Genomic DNA, 20320 nt, shown 5'->3' on the forward strand with positions numbered 1-20320 from the left:
TGTATCACAATTCTGTTAATCAATTTATTGTCAATGTGATATAAACTTCATTGAATGAGGATGAAAGAAAGTCCTCTCTTCCTCCACATAGGCGCTAGTCGTAATTATTGATAGCTAAAAATAGAAAATTAACTTTTCTAAAGATAGGTATATCAATGCTTTAAACTATAGTTTCGAATGGTACAGAATTTCTAAAGATATTAAGACGAAGTACAATTACATAATACTTCATTTTAGAATCGTGAAAAAATGTTGCCTATTATCGCTAATTTTCAGACAATGTCGGCATGTTTCTCTACACTAGACATGTGTGTTTCCGTATACGGTCTTCCTAATTTCTTATCGATCTTCAGATACAATCGATCCTTCACTTTCTCTAGGAAACACATTAAGGAATGCAATATGGTTATAAATATACCTTCGCCTACGCATATCAATGAAGCTTGAACAGGTTTTTTCCAATCGAGGATTTTATAAATATAATGATAACCATTCTTGTCTACTCCTCCAGCGAAATAATATATTAGTGAAAACATGGTGTACAAAAACACTATAATTAAACACCACCAGAAGTTCCTTAACCTAAACGGAATGCTTGTAATACAAAAATCAATTATCATTAAAATACTGTTACATATGTGTAGCATAATGTTTAAAGGGTCCAAATAGTGAATCCTGGGATCGAATATGCTGCACCAATAGGTAATCGTAACTCCAAACGCGATACTAGTAGTTACGACGTAAAGGAACCAATAAACTCTGTCTATCAATCCCAGCATCAACGCGGAAGGATCAAAGTCTGATACTTTTTGCAATTTCCATCTTCTCAATACGAGAAAACCGCCAAGCAAGGCTTGACTGACACCCAATATTAAATCCCAGTTTGTCAAATAAATTGGCCACTTATCATATACTACCATAGGTTTGTAGCTACCGAATTCGAAAATCGAACACACGACTATACAAGCCCAGGCCATAAAGATTAACCAACGATAAAGTAGGTACCAGGTGGCTACATGTTTCTGACATTTTGGTTCGGACAAGAGTCGTGAATGTAGTGACTGATCCTTTTTGTAGAACCACTTCCTTGCTGCTTCTTGACACCAGAGTTTATTTACCATTGTTCGACGACCTGCAAATAAATAATATTTATCACTAATGACGTAGGATATTCATAAAAAATGGTTACGTACAATGAAAGTAAAAAAATATGGTATATATTTGCTATGCAACTTTAAAGCCTAGAACGAATGCTGCTATGCAAGATAGATATTAGAAATTACGAAACATTAAAATTGGACTGCTACAATAATTTCTGCTGTCTGTGCATGATTGTTATATTACAGTAATTAGAATCCTGTTATTTGGATTTGAAATTACGAATAATTATCGTGTTATAGTACACATGCGTGTTTGTTCATTTCCGGCAAATTTCCCGCTCAAAACTTTTGAGCAGTTCAAAATCGACAATGACAATACAAGTGATTGATATACGAATTTTCATAAATTGGAAATAAAAAGATAAAAATCATAAAGGAAAATGATCGTAGTGTTGTGGAAATTCAATAACAGGTGTTGTGTTGTGACAGAAACATATAAGGCAACTGCATAGTGTTGGTTTCGAAAATCGATGATATTAAAAAATAACTTACATGATGAACATTGTAGAAGTGAAAAAAGAAATCGTGTTGGGACTACCAAACTGCTGAATAGTGTTAATACCATCTTTTATGCGAAGCTTTTGTTAAAAGTCTGGTAAGTGAAATAATACCGTTGTCGTAAAATTGGTAAGTAACATAACCTCTACTTGTGATTAAAGAATCGCCGTGGACGCAGCCATGTTGGTTCTATTCGAACAATTTTATCTTCACCGCGAAAAATAGCGTTTATTCAAATATTACTAAATAATATTATTTTTTAACTTAAATAAAATATGTCAATTGGTCTAGCAGTGACTAAATGCAAGATTAAATAAAACTACAATGTCATAACAAATATCAATTATTCTCCTGTTTAGGTCGCAGGTGATCTGACAGATGCACGTAAAATCTAATTCTAAAATATTCTAATTCTAATTCAATTCTTTTTAAATTCATAATTGTTCATTCTTTATATTTAAATTAGTAATTATATAATTCATATGTACTGTAAACATATCTACGTATTATATTTTGTATTAATTTTATCATAATTAAAAACAATTTCATACATTTATACAGTCTTTTCGTAAAAATTAGCACCTCAGCATAGATTTTAAGTTACTGCATTTGCTAGATACACCGCGACTGCTGAAGGAATTTCTACGAACGCGACCTCCACAAGGTTAAGTGCAAAAAAATATTGTAATTTACAAGTTTGTGTTGAGCAAAGTCGAATATTTGATAAGAATATACGCACAGGAAGTGAATCTAATTGGATAAATATTCCAATGTTTAAGTTTTGCGTTTCATATAAATTTATATTTCGACAAATATTTTAAAAAATTATATATGTTTCTCAAAAAGTAAACATATATGTGTATATATATATATACATGCATATTTCTTCATATACTGTCAACATTTCAAACTAGAGAAATACAAAGCAAGACTACATAGATCAAGTGATATCTTAAACATTATATAATTTTTAATAATTGATGAAATAGTTAAATGTACCAGAGGTATAAATACATAGCATCATTTATAGGTTATAACAGCTTGAGCGGTAGAAATAAAAGAAAAAAGTACGCCATGCCGCTCATTCGAAGGATTGAAGCGATTGAGGTGAGACAGCCGTGTAAAATTTTTAATGGCATTGTCCAGACACCGGCGCAGATGGGAGCTGTTTTGAAGTAATTAACCCTGTTAACCCAAGGCGCTGAGGTTCGCACGGACAGCGCTCTAAGCTCACGCACCGCGCATATGCACGTATATATATATAGATACGTAAGTCGTGACAGCACGGTCAATCGGCCAATACCAATTCTCTCTTAATTTATTACAATCTTCTATTATTATCATTATAGTCACACAACTACAAGTAAAAACTTTTCCTCAAGGATCAACATCCTTAGGAATTCACACTAATTGCGAAAAAATTACATCTACAATACAAGATTAATGAATGGAAAACCCGATAATGGCGTGGAAAGACGAATTTTTTAATCACGTGTTACATTGAAATTCGATTAATCGATCGATTATCTCATTCAGGCAATTGATTACGTAGCCATAGTATGGCTTTGATGATAATTGAATAAATCCGTTGATAAATTTAAATCAACACATGACACCCACATGGATCGTTTTACTGAGGACCACAACTTTTCGTAATAATCATGGAAGAAACCTATCCCAACGATAGAAATTTAAAAAGGTTGTAATCAAACATAAATCTTTTTAAGGCGCGAGGTATATCTGCTTGTGTATTAAATACATACAGAGCAAGTCGATAAGAAGTACTATCTAAAATAACTTGTTACCTATTGACGAAAAACGTTTTAAATGAATTATGTTGTATTTCGTGGTTTATAAAATGGATGCAATTTTATTTTCTAGTATCTTACATTTTCTGAAAAGACCATGTATCAAGATGACTACGAATTTTTTAAATGTCACGTTGTAGTTTTTATAACATCAATCGATCCTACTGGATATTCTTTATAAAAAGGCATTAACTTATTTATAGCGCAAAATCATTAGTTTAGCAAATAGATATTTTTTGCAGATAATGACCAGCTGGGTCGACTAATATTCTAAAAAATATACGGTGCCATTTAAAAATATAATAGATAAAAATATGAGATATAAAAAAATGAAATTGCATCTATCCGATGAGTCTCTGAAAATGCAACATAATTCATTTCAAATGATATTCGATAAGACTAGTAATTAACTAGTTATTTTATATCTTATGTACTTCTTATTGACTCATCCCGTATGTAGTACTAGTACTTACAAATTGTATAAGTAACACATTGAAGGAACTCCTCACTATTGAGTTAAGAACAAAACTGAAGCTCCTTTAATTCAAGCGAAGTCAAGTTCGATTTCTTGATATTGACATCTGACAAAATATTTCGTTATCACTGCGGCACTTTATGAAACCGATCTTATCAATATTGGTAACGATCTATGATATATGTACATATATGTGATATATATTACATTTTCAGATTAGACTTTTACAATTTAAAATCTTCAAAGAGATCAAACTCTAAAAAAAACAAATAACATATTTCGAATAACAATAATTTTCTTTATATAGCGAAGCAAGGAGAAATTCTGTTTTAAAATGAAAGAAAAGAGAAGAATGTAAACAGATCACGAACCGAGTTGTTGACCAGGTACACGAAGAGGGAGGTAGACTTCAGCTGTTGAGGGCTATGACACGAACAACGTATTCTTCGATCAAGTCGATCCTCGACCACCATAGACACACAGTTTGCCTGCACGATAGAACGCCTGACCCGTCACTGACCAGTCTCCTGTCCAGTCTGGTCAAAACCCTATACCCATGAGTGAAATCAATCCAATCCGTACATTACCCTTTCCCTTCCTCCACCCTTTGTTAACTATGTATTTAAACCGCCCCTGAACGATCAGCTTCACTGCACACATTCACAGAACCGTCTTTCGTTCAACTATCGCGGTTGATAGCTTTTATTTCGAGGACGTCCGTGGAATTGAATCCTTTTGAATCCACTTCATTATTTTGGCCAAATATACATAACTCATGAATTATATAATTTCAAGTTAAATAATTAAAATTTTATATTCGAATCATCAATGACATTCGTCAAAAGGTTTGGAACGTAATAACTATATACGTTTACCAGAGATTGAAGCACGTGTTATCTTTCATATACTCTTGCAAGTATGTATTATTTGTAAAACACTCATTTGTAACACTTTACTCGAGAAATTAAGGAAAAAGGAAGAAGCGTCTTTCAGAGCATGCTGAAGAACATGTGAATTAGTATACAAGCTATAAACCCACTTAAAGCTCAGGTTCTTCTTCGGTAACTTACAAAAACAAAAGGAACGTGGATCTTGCGTATACTGACGTCACGCGTAAAAATTAGTAGATTTTATAGCTTTGGAATAACTGTACGCTGAGAAAAAGAACACAACTTATGTCTGTGCTTGTCATCTCTATCCTTCAATTACAAAATATTACATTTTTCAGATACTGATCCTTCACTCTAAACAATCTGATTCACATACATCTAATCCTCCTGTCATTATAATACCAGAAGAAGAATTATATTCACACGCATCACCGAACAACTGTAAACCTGCACAAGATCTTTGACTCATTTAATCCTCCAACTTTTCTTCTATGAATGATCGAGAAACACGCATAGACAGCACGTGTGAAGAATCTATAGCCGGTTGGAAAATCCATTACGTAGTAATGAAGATAACGCGAAGTCCTTACTATCGAATGAACGGCGCGACATAAACGTAAGAAGGAAAAAGAAACCGGTAACAAAGGAAAGAACGAGGATAAATGTTCGCACCGCATAGCGTTGCGGGTGCCGGAATCCGCAGATGTTCCTTGATCCTGCCGTCAATGCAGGAAATCTTCTCCGGCACGCCATGGTCCTCTATTTCCTCGCACTCGGGAGGCATTTGAGTCCGGCCTCCTGTTCGACGTACGCCTGGCCCGTGACTGCCCGGCAACCGGCTCCGCGTGCTTCAAATCAATATCAATCGCTATGCACCAGCTGTTCCCCCCGTGGTATACGGCACTGTGTTCCTTGCGACCACCTTTTCGACACGTTCTGATAATAATTGCCGGTGAGTTTCCTCCTTTTTATGAACGACTTACTATGTATTTACGGTGAACGTACCTTTGCCTAGTGCTCCCCGGATCCTTTCTCATAAAAACACATTGATGTTGACGGAATGGAATTTTTTTTAATAATGAGTTTTTTAGAATAACTATTTTAGTATTTGCTAACTAAATATTTAAGCAAGGTTTGCTAAAAAAAGACTAAAAAATATGTACTTAAAAATATCACAAGTGTAAATCCATTTTCATGTCTGAAATATATTTTATGTGCATATTAATGTGATATTTGAATATGATATTAAGTAAAAATGAATATCTATTTATGAATATATGATATATGAGTATTAAAATCGATAAAAAGATAGAAGATCGAATGAAGAGATAAAAAATTCATCAAAGATTTAAATAGTAAGAATCAATGGATAATTAGTTCGTAGAAAAATTAACTGTGCAAGTTTTCCGGTAAATATCGATCGATTAAACAAATAGTTAATACGCTAATTGCTCGTTAGCCAGCTTATGTTGCTTTTAAATACTCATATTATTGTTATTTTAGTGAAAATGGCATTGTATTATGTAAGGGTTGCTGAGATGTCAATCGGCTCTATTGCGAAACCCTATGTGAAAATTAGTTAATAAAAGATGATAACTTTATTAACGCTAAAGAAGGAGATATTACTTTAATTGTACAATAATCATCTAAAAACACGCCACGCTTTGGAACTTTATTAATTTCGTCCGAACACATGGTCTTCTATACGTCCAGAAGTACTCACATGGTTGCTCTGAAACTAACGCGATTGACTCGTAATGTCACGCGTTGCCTCATTCATTATAAGGAAGATTTCTCTAATTCTTTGAATGGGTTACGTCTTCCTTGTTAGTAGATATGCTTTCTCACTGTTTACAAGAATTATGGAAGTATAATATTTTATTGTGTTCACTATAAAGATAACTTTCCATGCTTAAAACTTGTTAACACAGGTAAATATATTAGTTTATCTCTCCTGCAAGAAAAAAAGGGCCGTGTGGTCAAGGTTTTACGCAAACGCAATCGTGTGGTTCGCATCGTCGTTTTGGACGTTTACGAGGGATACCGAATTAGGGCTGCGGTGGGTTCCCCGAGGTCGAATCGGTTTGTTGATTTCAACGTAGATCGTGAACCGAGCAGTATGCAGTATTTCGAAGAATTGATCGATGATACGGCTGACTTTACAAATTGCTCTGTACAAACTTTATATATACAAGTCATCTATCTTATCATTTCATTATATGTATACCTCGAAGATTCTAAATAAAAAGAATTTGGAACTGAGGATATTCAAAGTAAAGAGTTAATATAAAAGAATGTAAAGTGGTAAAGTAAACGAGCGAGTGAAAGTTTTCCTAAAGTTCTTATTTAAACCGTACAGGATGGTCTACTAGGAAAAGAAGGTTGACCAAGCTGTGAGGTGATTGGTCGGCTGGAATCACCAGACTTTCGAGCACATACACAATATTCTACCGCACAACCACCGTTCAGTGGTTGCGTGTGATAAGGTATTGAATAGTCTCAGCAAGCAGCAACGATGCAGCAATTTTGCTGATTGCAAACACGTACGCGGTAGGTAGTCTTTTGAAACTTGTTAAGCGTATGACGTGGTCTTGATTCTACCTTAAATGATTGCACGCCACCGACCGGGCGTTCATTAGTGAATCGGCTACTAGATGATGATGGAGCAGTCAAGTGTGCGTGTTTTCGGCGTTATGCAACTATGGAATAGTGCGTTAAAGCATAGTCAAATTACGGTAGATGCTTCGACGCTCCACATCGCTTATTTATGCTGTTGTATGTGAATTTCACTCTTCCCAGTTAAAAATTCTGATGAATTTGAGAAAATGAAAACGACACTCGGATTCTCCACAAGAATGTAACTCCTATACGCCTATGCATTTTTTGTATGGTTACAGAGATCTCCGGTTACCCGTGTATGCGTACGTAAGCGGTTTACGCGTATCATTAGTTACCGGTAGTAAGGCGTTTTATTCGATTAATACCGTGTTTGAGGATTGGTAGGCGCTTCCTCAAACACGAAGACTTTCTTTTAATTGTATTAGTAGAATCTAATATGCTTGTAATTTATTTGAAAGTAAAATTAATCTGCCGTTTAAATAATAGTTTTATTATATTCATTGTTACATTATATATAGAACAATCGAGTATACAGGATGTTCCAATAAAACGTAAGCTGTGTGAAACTTCGAATGGAACACTCTGTATATAAAATCCTAAATAAAAGCAATTGATAAAATTATCAAATTTTCAGGATTTAATGGATTATGCTGATGAAATATTTCGAACACATGGCCAATAAGAAGGATTTCCTACGGCTGATTAATACTCACACACATGTAGAACAAGTATTTGGAAGCGTAGTCATGATCCTAACTGAGAGCTACAATTTTATAAATATACGGGACCACGCGAAGGAAACAACGTGGTGGAAGACCGAGTTTTGTGATTCGTTGGATTACGAGACGACGCACCGTTCGTGTACCAAAAATAAGCGAGACATCTTGCCTTCGCCGGTCTCTCGAGATTCAGAAGACTTGAAAATACTAAGATAGAGGCAAACGTGCAGCCACCGATTCAGATTCACAAGGTATAGAAAACAGAACGGAATGATGGGTTTGCGATACCTCTTCTGCGGTTAAATCGTGGTGTAACGTGAATCTCCATCTCTCGAACAATGCGACAGAGATTCAATATCCGTTGGATTATTCTCACCATTTGCTTCCTACTATGCACCGGCTGCTTGGCTAAAGACGGGTATATGTAAGTAATGTTAATATCTATTATTCTTTTTAGATTAGGAACGGCATTATTTTGAACAAAAAATATACATATAAATAGTAAAATGATTAATGGATACGATCACGTTAACTGTTTCTGATCTTTTTGGAATGGCTTATACCGTATATCGTATATCGAAACTGACAGGGATTAGACATTGATTTTACCTGTATTATTTTTTAGTTTGACAGATTGTCATCAATTTCCGTTATTTCCATTAAATATCAAAATATAAATATAAATTTAAAATCAATATTATTTTATGGTAATTCAAGGAGAAATACTTTCTTCGTTCTTTAAATATCGTTAAACAATAACTGTTATTCTAGCATTTGTATAGATTTGATGACAATAGATGTTCTATAATCTGTTTAATTATTCATTTAATGGAACAGAAATTGAAGAGTACATTCATTATTTTATCGCTTTACAGAGTCACGCGATGGGCAGAGACCTTGGGCGACGAATTATGGGAACTTGCAGAAAAGGTGGCGCGACCCGAAGAGTTATTAAGCGTAAGTTTGATCTTCATTCGTGCATGCATCTATGTCCATACATAAGTTACACGCGATCGCGTGTTTCTCTCTTTCTCTGTCTGCCCATCAGTATCGGTTGATTCGTGTAACTATTTTTGTCACGCCCCCGTACATGATTATCGTCACTTAACAGAGGTAGAAGACTTAACGGATAGAGAAGAAGAAAATAGTAAAAGAGAAAGACCGACACAAAACACAAGGGAAACAAAGTTATTACTAATGTAAAAAATAATCAACACGGAAAAGAAGAAAATTAGGCACAAGAGAGAGAGACAAAAAGGAAAGAAAATATTTGATGAAAAAGAAGGCTCTAGTATAATATCAGGGCTGCAAAACATTCGGCTAGAATTATACTTTTTAGAGATTTTTCGGCCGAAGCCGAAATGAGTCAATCGTCTGAAATGACTTTTCACGGAAATAAGTCGTAAAAAATCTCGGTCGACTTGTTGATGTATGACGACTTCGTGGATCTTGACGATATTCTTTTCAAACTTTGATGCGCTTAATCCACCGTGTGACTTATTCTGTATGCATTTGAACCATGAGTATTGGAATAGATTTAGATTATTTAGATTTGGCCCATCTAGGTTGTGATCATATTGAGAGCAGTAAACACAAAATTTATATTTGGAGTATTAGTATTGGCTGTGCCACCGTGTGTATTACCGCTTACCGCTCTGCATGATCATCGCCTTGCACGAATTTCTACAGTTAAGATCTTTAACAGCTAAATGTTGGTAAAATCGAATTTTCAAAATCATTCATTTCCATGAATGGCAACTGTCATCTTCCGGTTTGGCAACCTAAATACTCCCGAAAAGTCACATTCAGATAAAAAATTTTGCACTCCGGATATTATACTTTATCTAAGAAGAGAAAGTGGAAAAATACATAAATGCATTACTCGTCTATGATAAGTGGTAACGAAGATACAATGTATCGACCTACGATAAACTAAATCGTCAAACTCTTGTGCTGATTACTTGGCCGTTAATAACTTAGTTGGTAATTTTGGTTTATAGAAAGATAATTCATTGATTCAATAAATTACCCGTTATCTATATATAGCTTAGATGGCCCTGAAAAAGCAACTGAAATTATGTTACGCAAATTGAAAGTACTTGTGATCTGCGTAAGGAAAGTGTTCTACGCTTTGAAGCGCGATCTCCGTGCATAGATGCCGCCTGCGATACGTTTTGAACAATGAATAGATTGTATCTGCTGAAGCCTATTTATTAAACAACGTAAAATACTAATGTACGAGTTGATGACGGGAAAACATAACTCTATGAAAGCTGCTAAAAGTTAATGTCTCATTAAAGAAGACGTCTTTTAAAGAAAAAAACAATTTTACATTTATGATTCATATTTTTTCAATAAGAAATCTAGACGGTCTTTGCAACAAATATTTTGTTATGAAAACGAATATAATTTTATCTTTATTTTGTACTGAACTAAACTTCAGGTGTTATGATAATTCACGATAATGCAGTAACATTGCATTCTCGCCAGATGGTTCATGGCTGTCATTATTAATAAAACTAAGCCAGGATTTGTAATACAATAGGCTATATCCAAAGTGGATCGCAGGAGGTTCGCTATAATAACCGTACATATTTTACAAGGATATGACTAAAATTGGTCGATAGAAAAGAAACTGGTTTACGCTGTTTATCGATCATTGTTGTCCTTTTATCAAGAACGAAGCATAACCATGCGAAAAATGCAGTCATTACTATAAATGAGTCGGGTAAAAGTGAAAAATGACCATGAAGCAGTTGACATTCGTAAAGCCTTGTACTCTAATGTTTTTGTAAATCGTCCGTAACATTTAGAATTCGAAGGTCAGAACTGAACATATATGTAGTATGAAAATTCAGTTTTATAATTAAAGATTTCCAATTTTCAATTGCACCACTTGTACATAGCACTTCGTAATTGCAAAGAGTAAATCGATGCATATACTATTATTATACGTATACATACATACATTACCATAGCGATGTATTATAAAAATATTATTATTTAACTGTAAAGTTTCTCCCTCTTCTTTCCTAAAAACTTTGTTTCGATGCGAAGGAATGAAGGACCAGGTTCATTACGTATTGTTCAAAAGAACAATACGATGAGACACGGGCGCGTACGAGTAAAAAAAAGGCCGCGGTTTCGGCGCAAGAAATTAATAGTAGCATGGCGTGACGAGAGGGAAAAAGCGGTAGAATCCAGGTCGAAGGGGAGGCAAGGTATAACCGTAGTCCCGAATGAATTGCAGAAATACAAAGCGATGAACACGCGAGTGGAAAATAAGTCCGGGGAGGAGTTGGTGAACATAATCAGCGAGAACGTCGGTAGGATGCTCCGAAGGAAGATGGACGCGGTGACCTGCATCCGGATGGCGGCTGAGGAACACGCAGAAAACTGGGAGAACGACGAGGAGGAGGGAAATTTCACTTACGTGTCCGGAAAATATAGTCCAGTGAACGCGGAGTTACCAAAGGTTCCATCAAATATGGAAAAAAACATCGATGCTTACAGGTTCATAGGAAATTGTTTTTATACGATTTAGATTTCTTCTTTCTATAACTAAAGACAGCAAATATCTATCTACCTTCGATTTTTCATTATACGTATACTGTATATCTGAATTCAAATTCTCATTCTCAATTATTCGATGAAATATAGTTATTTAAAAATTATTAGTCAAGCTGTAAATGATTAGAGACGAATCGGCAAGTCGATTTTTCTGTGAAAATATATCTATATTGTTTGATGATTACTGATTATTTGAGATGAAAAATATTGTTCATGGAACGAATACAGTTATAGTACGTAGTGGTATATATGTGATAGTACATAATTCGTGCGTAATATCGAAGCATTCTGAGTAGTGGTACCGAATGGAATTAGGCTGAGAAGCTTGAAACGTCTTCGGCATCGATTCGTAGGTGAATGTCTGAACCACAAATTGGGTCTAGCATTCTGTCTTGGTCTGAATAGTTTGACGGTCGAAGAAATTGATAGCATTTGTTTGAAACATGAAAATCAAATGAGATGAAATTCGAACAAGTTTTAAGTTACAAAATACATTCGATACATTCATAATCCTCTCATTTCTCTGTAAGCAGCAAAAATAATTGATTCCGTATTACAAAACATAAATGTGATTGTTAAAAATATTTACAGAAAAATGCTGCTAACGGCCGACTCACACTTTTACAATATACCAGTAAATACAAGCTTTTCGTCAGTGCATATACCTACAAACGTGTACGACATGTCACCAGCGGTGATCGAGGATATAAAGAAAACCGAGATCCTCGACAATATCTTCCAACAAAACTACGAGTCAGATCCGGCTTTGTCTTGGCAATATTTCGGCTCTGTCACGGGAATGTTGAGGCAATATCCTGCCATGCAGTGGAAAATGGATCCTACGCAGGGGAACGAAGGAGGAAAGGAAGAAGATGAAGAAAAGCCTGACATTTATGATTGCAGAGTACGTAGCTGGTTCATTGAGGCAGCGACTTGTAGCAAGGACATGGTAATACTGATGGATACCAGCGGCAGCATGACGGGCATGGGAAAGACTATTGGTGAATGAAATATTAGTATTTCAACCTTTTAATTGTAGGGTGGAGTTAAGTTAACTTAAATGAGAAATAATTTCTATGAGAATATCCTTTGTAATAGTAAGATATGATAGAACTACGTTAACTTTGATTCAGTTTTAACATTTTTTAAGAAACTGTTTAGTTTCTGTCCAATTTATGACTCTACATATTTCTACGTACTCGTATATGTACTTTATGCGTTAATAAAATTTGAAACTTATAACGGTCTGACGCGACCACGGAAAATGTGCTAGAATCAAAATTAGAACGCATTTGTGGTTGCTCCGTGTAAACTATGTAATGCATGTTTGGAATGCACCGCGAATCTGAGGTTACACGTGCAGTATTTAGTGACGATAGAGTATATTGACGCAATCGTATCGCATAAATCTTCGCAAAGATTAGGTAATCTTTTCATTCTTGGTATAGTATAATCACATAAAAACAATTATTTTAATGATGTGAAAACTAATATTAGTCCAATTTCCTTTCCTTCCTAGGTGAAATGTTCAAGATGCTTATCTTCATTCTTTCATAAATGTTTTTTCAGCAAGGACAACCGTGAACGCAATATTGGATACTCTCTCAAATAATGATTTCGTGACTGTATTGAGCTATACAAACGTGACATACGATGTGGTGCCCTGCTTCAAAGACATGCTAATCCAGGCTACTCCAGAAAATGTGTACACTTTCAAGAATGCTATAGCAAATGTTAAAACAGAAGGACTCGCTAATCTAACAGAAGCATTCACTAGAGCTTTCAACCTACTAAGCACATACAGAGAAACACGCGGGTGTGGTGCAGACACATCGTGCAACCAGTTAATTATGCTTGTCACGGATGGCGTTCCTGGAAATCTGACAGAAGTAAACCAATATCTCATAAAAAATTACGTTATTTATCTAAGCTGCTAATTATCTCCTGGTCTCTTTCTCTTAAAACTGTAGATCTTTTCTGGAGCACATTTAGTAAGAAAAAAGCGATTTTATCTGAAGAGATAATTGGAAAAATAACAATAATGGAGACAATTTTCTAGGGGATCTACATGTACATACGTACATATATATATAATCCAACCATTTTTCTATACATCTATCTGAATGCTATTATTCATAATGTAGAGAAAATCCCTTTAATTAATTGCTCTATCATAGAAATACGGAGCTCGCTTCTGTCTACAGACCATTTAACCTCCCACTTGTGCTTATTGTAATTCGCTCTGGTTGAGCTACGTTTCCACAAGAATTATATTATCGAGCGTAAGAACACGCTACGTTGTCGCGAAACCGCACTAAATTTAAGTAGGTCCGGTGAGCGCGATTTCCATTGGAGAAAAAGGTCGCGTTTTCAGCTGTATCCTCGACGAGTAGCTCTTCAGTTTTATGAGATCCCACTCGAATCGACGAGAATCATAGCGATCTCTGTCTTTCTATCTGTACCTCTCTTTCTTTTCCGCTCCTTTCATCTTTCTCCGATCTTCTTCTCTTTCCTTCATCTTTTCTCCTTCTTACCATCATTTCCTCGTACTCTTTCCCTCTTTTCACGCTACTCCGTCGGTCTCTCACAATTTTCTCTCCTTCTTACTCAGTATCTACGTATATACCGATGCTCTTCACGCGACAGTGGTCGCATTTCCTTATCACTCTTTCTAGCGCTTAGAAAACGCATCATCAACGATAACGCCGCGGCACAGTTGCACCACGATTACGCGAAACTTTATGGCTGTGAATATGCTGCCCCGAACGACCTTCTTCTTATACTCTATTTCTTTTTACTATCTATTCGAACTAACTTTATTTTTGTTATTTTTATCAAGTAACATTCGAAAGGATATGATCTATATGAATTTTATTTAGGTATTCAGAACATGGAACTGGCGAGATAATGACACACACATTCCTGTACGAGTATTCACATATCTTTTGGGAAAAGAAGTTACCAAAGTTCGAGAAATTCAATGGATGGCTTGTCTAAATCGCGGCTACTATACGCATGTTCACACACTAGAAGAAGTTCGGGAACAAGTGTTGAAATACATCCCCGTGGTCGCACGACCTATGGTTCTTCAGGATGTGGTGCATCCTGTCGTTTGGACCCATGCTTATGCGGACATTACGGTGAGATAATCACTTTATACAGATAACTAATAATTGTATAATGTATAATCACGTTATAATTTTTAATCTTTGTCGTGTAAACAATTGATCTATAATTAATTCATAATCAAAATTACCCGACTATTAGATCATTTTAGGTGTTCGAAGAAAGTAAAACGTTTGACTATGTTAACAATCTGTACACATCGAAAAGCATCTATGGCACTGTTTCCTCTTTGACCATTTCACTTTGTACATAGTGTCCCCAATTCTGTAAATTTTCTGATTCACCTTCCGTTAGAATCCAGCACTCGCCACTTGGTTGTGGCTGGTGATGCAGCACAAGGAGCAACAATCACGGCTTCAGAAACTTCTGAAAGGAAAACGTCTGGGCGTTCGAATAAATGAGGACGATACCTACATACAGAAGGTTCAGAGCAAGCAACAATCATCCCTGTAGCTTTAAAGCTGCCTTATCGTGCTCGATGCGCTCTTTCCCTTGGCATCTAGTTGAATGTAGAAATAGTAGTACACCCAGCAGATAAATTTAGGCGAATCCTGCATATAATTATCATTAGCCAGGCACTTTTATTTTAATTTCCATTCGCGTTTAATTTTGCTCCCCTGTATCCCGAAAATTAATCCCATTGTAAAATGCGATTTTTTATTGACCTATTGTTAAAGCGTTTTGAATGGAAATAAAGTTTAGTATTTTCTTTGCATGCAATACTTTTGTTAGGAAATGTAAGTCGTAAAATATTAGTTAATGGCAAACAAGACTGCACAGCATCTATAAAATGTTTAATAGTTCTTTAGATTTTATAGCACAACCTCAAACGTTATCATTTTTTTTTTATATATACAAGTGTGATTTTTTTACACTGATTGAATCATAGAATAACACGAAATAGAATATAGTATACACGTAGAGGGGAAAACAAATTAAATCTATACCTATGAGTTTACAAACTTACAAATAATTAAATTGTACATCTAACAGCTCCACAAGAGTGAGGACGTTCGACAGGATGCATCTCTATTGAACACAACAGCTTGGCAGGAGTACAGGCTCCTTACATCCGTCAGTACGCCAGTGTTCGACCGTAAAGGGAATCGCAACAATCGGACAAGAATAGCGAATTTACTAGGTGTAGCCGGTACGGATGTACCAATTGACGACATTCGAAAGCTTACATTGCCATACAAGCTGGGCGTGAATGGATATGCTTTCATCGTGTCCAACAACGGATATGTGATTCTGCACCCAGATTTGAGGCCCGTTTACAAAGGCACATTAAAGCGGAATTACAACAGCATAGATCTCACGGAAGTGGAGATCTTGGACGATGGTCGTGGCCCAAGGTAGTTTCCTTTATTTTTTGGATTTACATTTACAAAAATATAGTACGTCTGAAACATATATGATATGTTTGTTTGTATAGCGTGAAATTTAATAAAGTTCTAAATTTTACTCTCATTCTTTCCTAAAGAATAAAAAAGTAAAAGATATAATAATCTATTCTAAAAGCTTGGTCATGATAAATCTCCGAAGTATAGCGGTTCCTGAAAGAGGAAGATATTGCTTTCGTGCCACGCGGCAGACCTTAGAGGTTTAAGAAGAGTTTTTATTAAAAACGGGTACAGGAACCCCGGGCCAGAGGTGCTGGAACTACGAGCCGCGTTGGTGGACCACAAAAAAGGCAGCTTAAAAGGAGTACCCGTGAAATTGCATTACGACGACAACCGTCGTGTGTCTCTCGAAAGACGTGACTACTTCTTCGCGCCTCTCCCTGGAACGCCCTTTGGCCTTGCGGTCGCTATACCCAACTATGGCACAACTTGGATCAAGGTAATCCTTTCAGGATATCGTATGTACACACGCATTGCTAGAAGTTTACGGAATCCCGGAGTATCTCGGCTAGTTCCGGTGAACCCGATGCCACAAACTCGGACTCGCGTTCTCGAGATTGTGGAGCGCATAAACTTTGAAACCTAGAGCAAGCTTAGATGGTAAACAGCAACCATCTGCGGAAACCTCCTAATGGTCGATCGAGCGCGGAAAATTCCTTGCAATTAATGTAACTTTGAGGTGAAGTTCGAAACTTATGGTTTAACAATCAATAGTAAAAATAACGGAAACGGCAACATATATTTTTCGCTGTTTTTAAAAACGTTTAAAGATACATTCGATTTTGAAAAAATAATAGTTTACTTTGTTGAATAATAGCTTTCTCTTTTTCAACATATTACTGGTTATCCTTAATTCATCCTAAATTATCATTTTCATAAAAAAAATTTCCTAAATTAAAAATTTTATCACATATTGTTCAAGGTTGGAGACGAAATCCGGAGGAACCAGAACTTGAAGGTGAATATCTCCGACTTCTTTATGGGCAACAACTGGCGAGTACACCCCGGTTGGGTATACTGTCGCTTTCACTATTTAGAGGGTCACGAATTCAACAGTCCCGAACAAGAGTTGAGACACTTCCTGGACCTGTTAAATAAGCCTGGCTGGCGTTGGTCTGAACAGTACGAAAATGAAACTGACGATGTTCCTAACTGTGGTAGACGGACTTTGTCACAGGATGATTATTATTGTAACAAGGAATTGATGCAGCTGTTAGTTTTCGATGCAAAAGCAACGAATGCCAGCTTCAATAGCGATTTTGTATTGGACGATCCCCGAGCGCGACAGTTAGCAGAAGATTATGGAATTTTTTTAAGATTCGTCGCCACTCAGAGTGGTTTAACTAGATGGCATCATTTAGATACAAACAAATTACCCGAAGACGATGATGGCATTGTTTTTGGTGATCTTCACAGGAGAGCTGTAAACGAACCTTGGTATAAAGGTGCCATTTTCCAAAATATTTTAGATCCTAACAGCATATCTCTGTCAGGTGATTGGAAAGATCATTTCTTAATGAAATTGCTTATCTACTTCCTTAACGTTTAAATATCTATTTACCTTTTAAATTGTTTCAGTTCCTTGGGAAGCAGGAGTAAATGCTACAGTAACAGCTTCGATTGGAATATTCCCTAAAGACGACCGCAAAACTGCACCAGCAGCAGTGATCGGTTTTCAAATGCCAATGAAGCATCTTTATAAGAGATTTATTAACCTAACTTCCGGCCAAACAAACTCAACCTTGATAAACTGCCGCAATTTATGGATAGATTGTTACTTGCTCGATCAGAATGGCTTTATCGTGATATCAGAAGCGCACAACGACACCGGTCAGTTCATGGGGACACAGGAGGGTGCAGTGATGAATTCCATGGTCGGCCAGGGTCTCTATAATCCTGTCGATATTTACGATTATCAAGCCTGGTGTGAGGAAATTGTAAGTACTTGAACTTATAGTATATTGTAGTAACCGAAACAATCATACCTTTTCTTCGTTTCTGCTTTTATAAATTGTCATGTAACGATTAATTTCCATATGTAACGACAAGATTTTTCCGTAGTAAGACCTGGACAAATCTTATTTCCTTTCCATTTTTACCTTTTTCTCCTACCCTACTATAACCAGCATTCACAATCGTATAACATATAAACTTCAAGTTTTCAAGTTCCATCACCGAGCGAGAGTTTGTTAAAAGCTCTGTATTTCGAGAAGCATGCGAGTGTAAGGTAAAGTTTCGAAAAGAAGCCCAAGAAACAAGTAAAACAAATAATCGAAAAGTTCCTGGAAACTGTACGATTCCGTCCGCTCTTTGGCGACATATTTCTAATTCGTGCCAAGTTCCACCGAAGAAAAAGTTCTCTCGCCGGGCGAAAGATAGCCGTAACTTGTCGTGGAACGTTTCGCAAACAAAATGAGAAACTTGGCCGAGACAAAAACAATCTCACGGGAACAAAACCGTATCCACAGCGCATCAGCGGTGCGGCCACCTCTCTGACGGACCCACTGATGTACATCTGGAAACTGTTGCTCTGGTTTCTGTTACGTGTGACGTGGTTCACGACCCAGTTCGTGAACTTGCCAGTCGGCTACGCCAAAGTCCATTTCGATGAAGACGCCCCGGACCCGCCGCCTCCGCCTCGCCCTTGTCTCTACCATTATCCTTGCGACCAGAAAAGGGTACTTTATATGATGAACAACACGATCGCTGGCCAGGGCATCACGAATCATTCGGATTATTGCTCAAGGCCGTTCTATGCTCGTAGGGTCAGTGTCTTTCATTTTACCCTCGAGTAGTATATACTTTACCCTTAAATTGATCTAAAACATGAAAAAAGAAAACACGAATGATATGGTTTGCAGGTCCCGCATACAAATTTATTATTGGTGGTCGTCGATGCTATGTATCCAACCTGTTACAAGAGATTAGAGGTAACACCGGTGACAATTTCTCCGCTTGAATACGCGAATGGCTCGGAAAGCGCGCCTTGTCATAAAATTCCACTAAACGACCTTAAAAGGAGGCGTCTTGAAGGCTGCTTCACGGAGCATCCATTGGAGTATGAGATCGAGGACTGTGGAGGGGCATCACAATTGACTGTATCTTTGCTATTATTTTCTACCGTTGTAGCTAGAATCTTATATACGTTTATATAATTGTTTAAAACAAAAAGATTATGGATTCGTTTAACGATATTGATTGCCTTGAGTGCGATGCGAATTACAGTATATAAATGATATGATAATAATAACGTTGATATTTATTGCGTCAAACCTTATCTTTTTGCAAAAAAAAAATAAAATTAAAAATTGAAACATGATTAAGATGAATTAATCTTATTAAAAGAAACGTAAGATTGATGATTACTGTAACTTCGATAGCTATTCAGATTAGAAATATTTAGCTTGATGTTTTGTAAAGCAGACTATGTTCTTTTTTTGTGGACCAAAGACATCGAAGAACGAATCGATCGTAGCGAAGAAAAGGGAACATAAAGTCTGGCGAAATATCTCCCTATCCATGCAAGATACGATTTTCTGTTGGCGTCGGAATGTCTGTTGATAGGGTGAAAGGAGCTTGCCCCAGAAAATGTTTTGTTCCCTCCTCCACTCGGATATTCAGATCATAACTCCTTCACCAGCTTAATTGTAATTTTTTATTCCATTTTCTTGTATCGAATAAAATTATACTCGTTAAAAATGGCTAATCAAAGTTAATCAGTTTCTTTTTCAAGAAAAATTAATTATTCAACAATTCCTGTTTTAGAAAAGCTTCCATTAACGCCAACTCATTGGATTCCTCATCTCCTCTTTCCTATCGCTAAACAAGATAAAAAATTCAAAGATGACCATTTCTTAAATCTGGACGATAACCATAACAGGTATTTTCTCAGATCTAACAACAGATTCACTAATCCTTTCATTCTTAAACCAATCAATCGTTATATTTTATCAACTCCGTCATTCCTCATATTCCAAGAAATCTGCGAAAACTTGTCGAATCAACGAAGAACTCGAACGTTCTCCCTGATTCTATAAATTTGCGAAAACATC

At 36.2% G+C, this 20320-nt stretch overlaps 2 protein-coding genes and 1 long non-coding RNA gene across 10 annotated transcripts; 2 read left to right on the forward strand and 1 right to left on the reverse strand.

The window, feature by feature from the left end:
- Positions 1-111: 111 nt before the first annotated feature.
- On the reverse strand, positions 112-5646 carry LOC126921877 (protein rolling stone-like). Of its 2 annotated transcripts, none has more exons than XM_050733877.1 (2): positions 5504-5646; positions 112-1132 (listed from the first exon to the last, which is right to left on the reverse strand). In XM_050733877.1, the coding sequence occupies exons 1-2, from the start codon at positions 5613-5615 to the stop codon at positions 273-275; spliced, it is 972 nt and encodes a 323-aa protein (XP_050589834.1). In that variant the 5' UTR covers positions 5616-5646; the 3' UTR covers positions 112-272. The 2 variants fall into 2 exon arrangements, with proteins under 2 accessions (XP_050589834.1, XP_050589835.1); XM_050733878.1 differs by lacking the exon at positions 5504-5646 and adding an exon at positions 1653-1802.
- LOC126921888 (uncharacterized) lies at positions 1616-3375 on the forward strand. Of its 2 annotated transcripts, none has more exons than XR_007712587.1 (3): positions 1616-1755; positions 2689-2927; positions 3008-3375. It is a non-coding gene; the product is annotated as an uncharacterized LOC126921888 (long non-coding RNA). The 2 variants fall into 2 exon arrangements; XR_007712588.1 differs by lacking the exon at positions 1616-1755 and adding an exon at positions 2195-2602.
- Positions 5639-19984, forward strand: LOC126921843 (voltage-dependent calcium channel subunit alpha-2/delta-3). Of its 6 annotated transcripts, XM_050733762.1 has the most exons (15): positions 5639-5783; positions 7191-7381; positions 8085-8593; positions 9045-9126; positions 11420-11682; positions 12331-12740; positions 13309-13628; positions 14619-14879; positions 15160-15288; positions 15859-16220; positions 16503-16707; positions 17191-17761; positions 17847-18205; positions 18737-19033; positions 19130-19984. In XM_050733762.1, exons 3-15 carry the CDS (start codon positions 8508-8510, stop codon positions 19421-19423), a joined length of 3639 nt encoding a protein of 1212 aa, XP_050589719.1. In that variant the 5' UTR covers positions 5639-5783; positions 7191-7381; positions 8085-8507; the 3' UTR covers positions 19424-19984. The 6 variants fall into 6 exon arrangements, with proteins under 6 accessions (XP_050589719.1, XP_050589724.1, XP_050589720.1 ...); XM_050733767.1 differs by lacking the exon at positions 15160-15288; XM_050733763.1 differs by lacking the exon at positions 7191-7381 and having other exon boundaries at positions 5644-5783.
- The last annotated feature ends 336 nt before the right edge of the window (positions 19985-20320 follow it).

The sequence above is a fragment of the Bombus affinis genome, chromosome 11, assembly GCF_024516045.1.
Source record: "Bombus affinis isolate iyBomAffi1 chromosome 11, iyBomAffi1.2, whole genome shotgun sequence".
Classification (NCBI taxonomy): Eukaryota; Metazoa; Arthropoda; class Insecta; order Hymenoptera; family Apidae; genus Bombus; species Bombus affinis.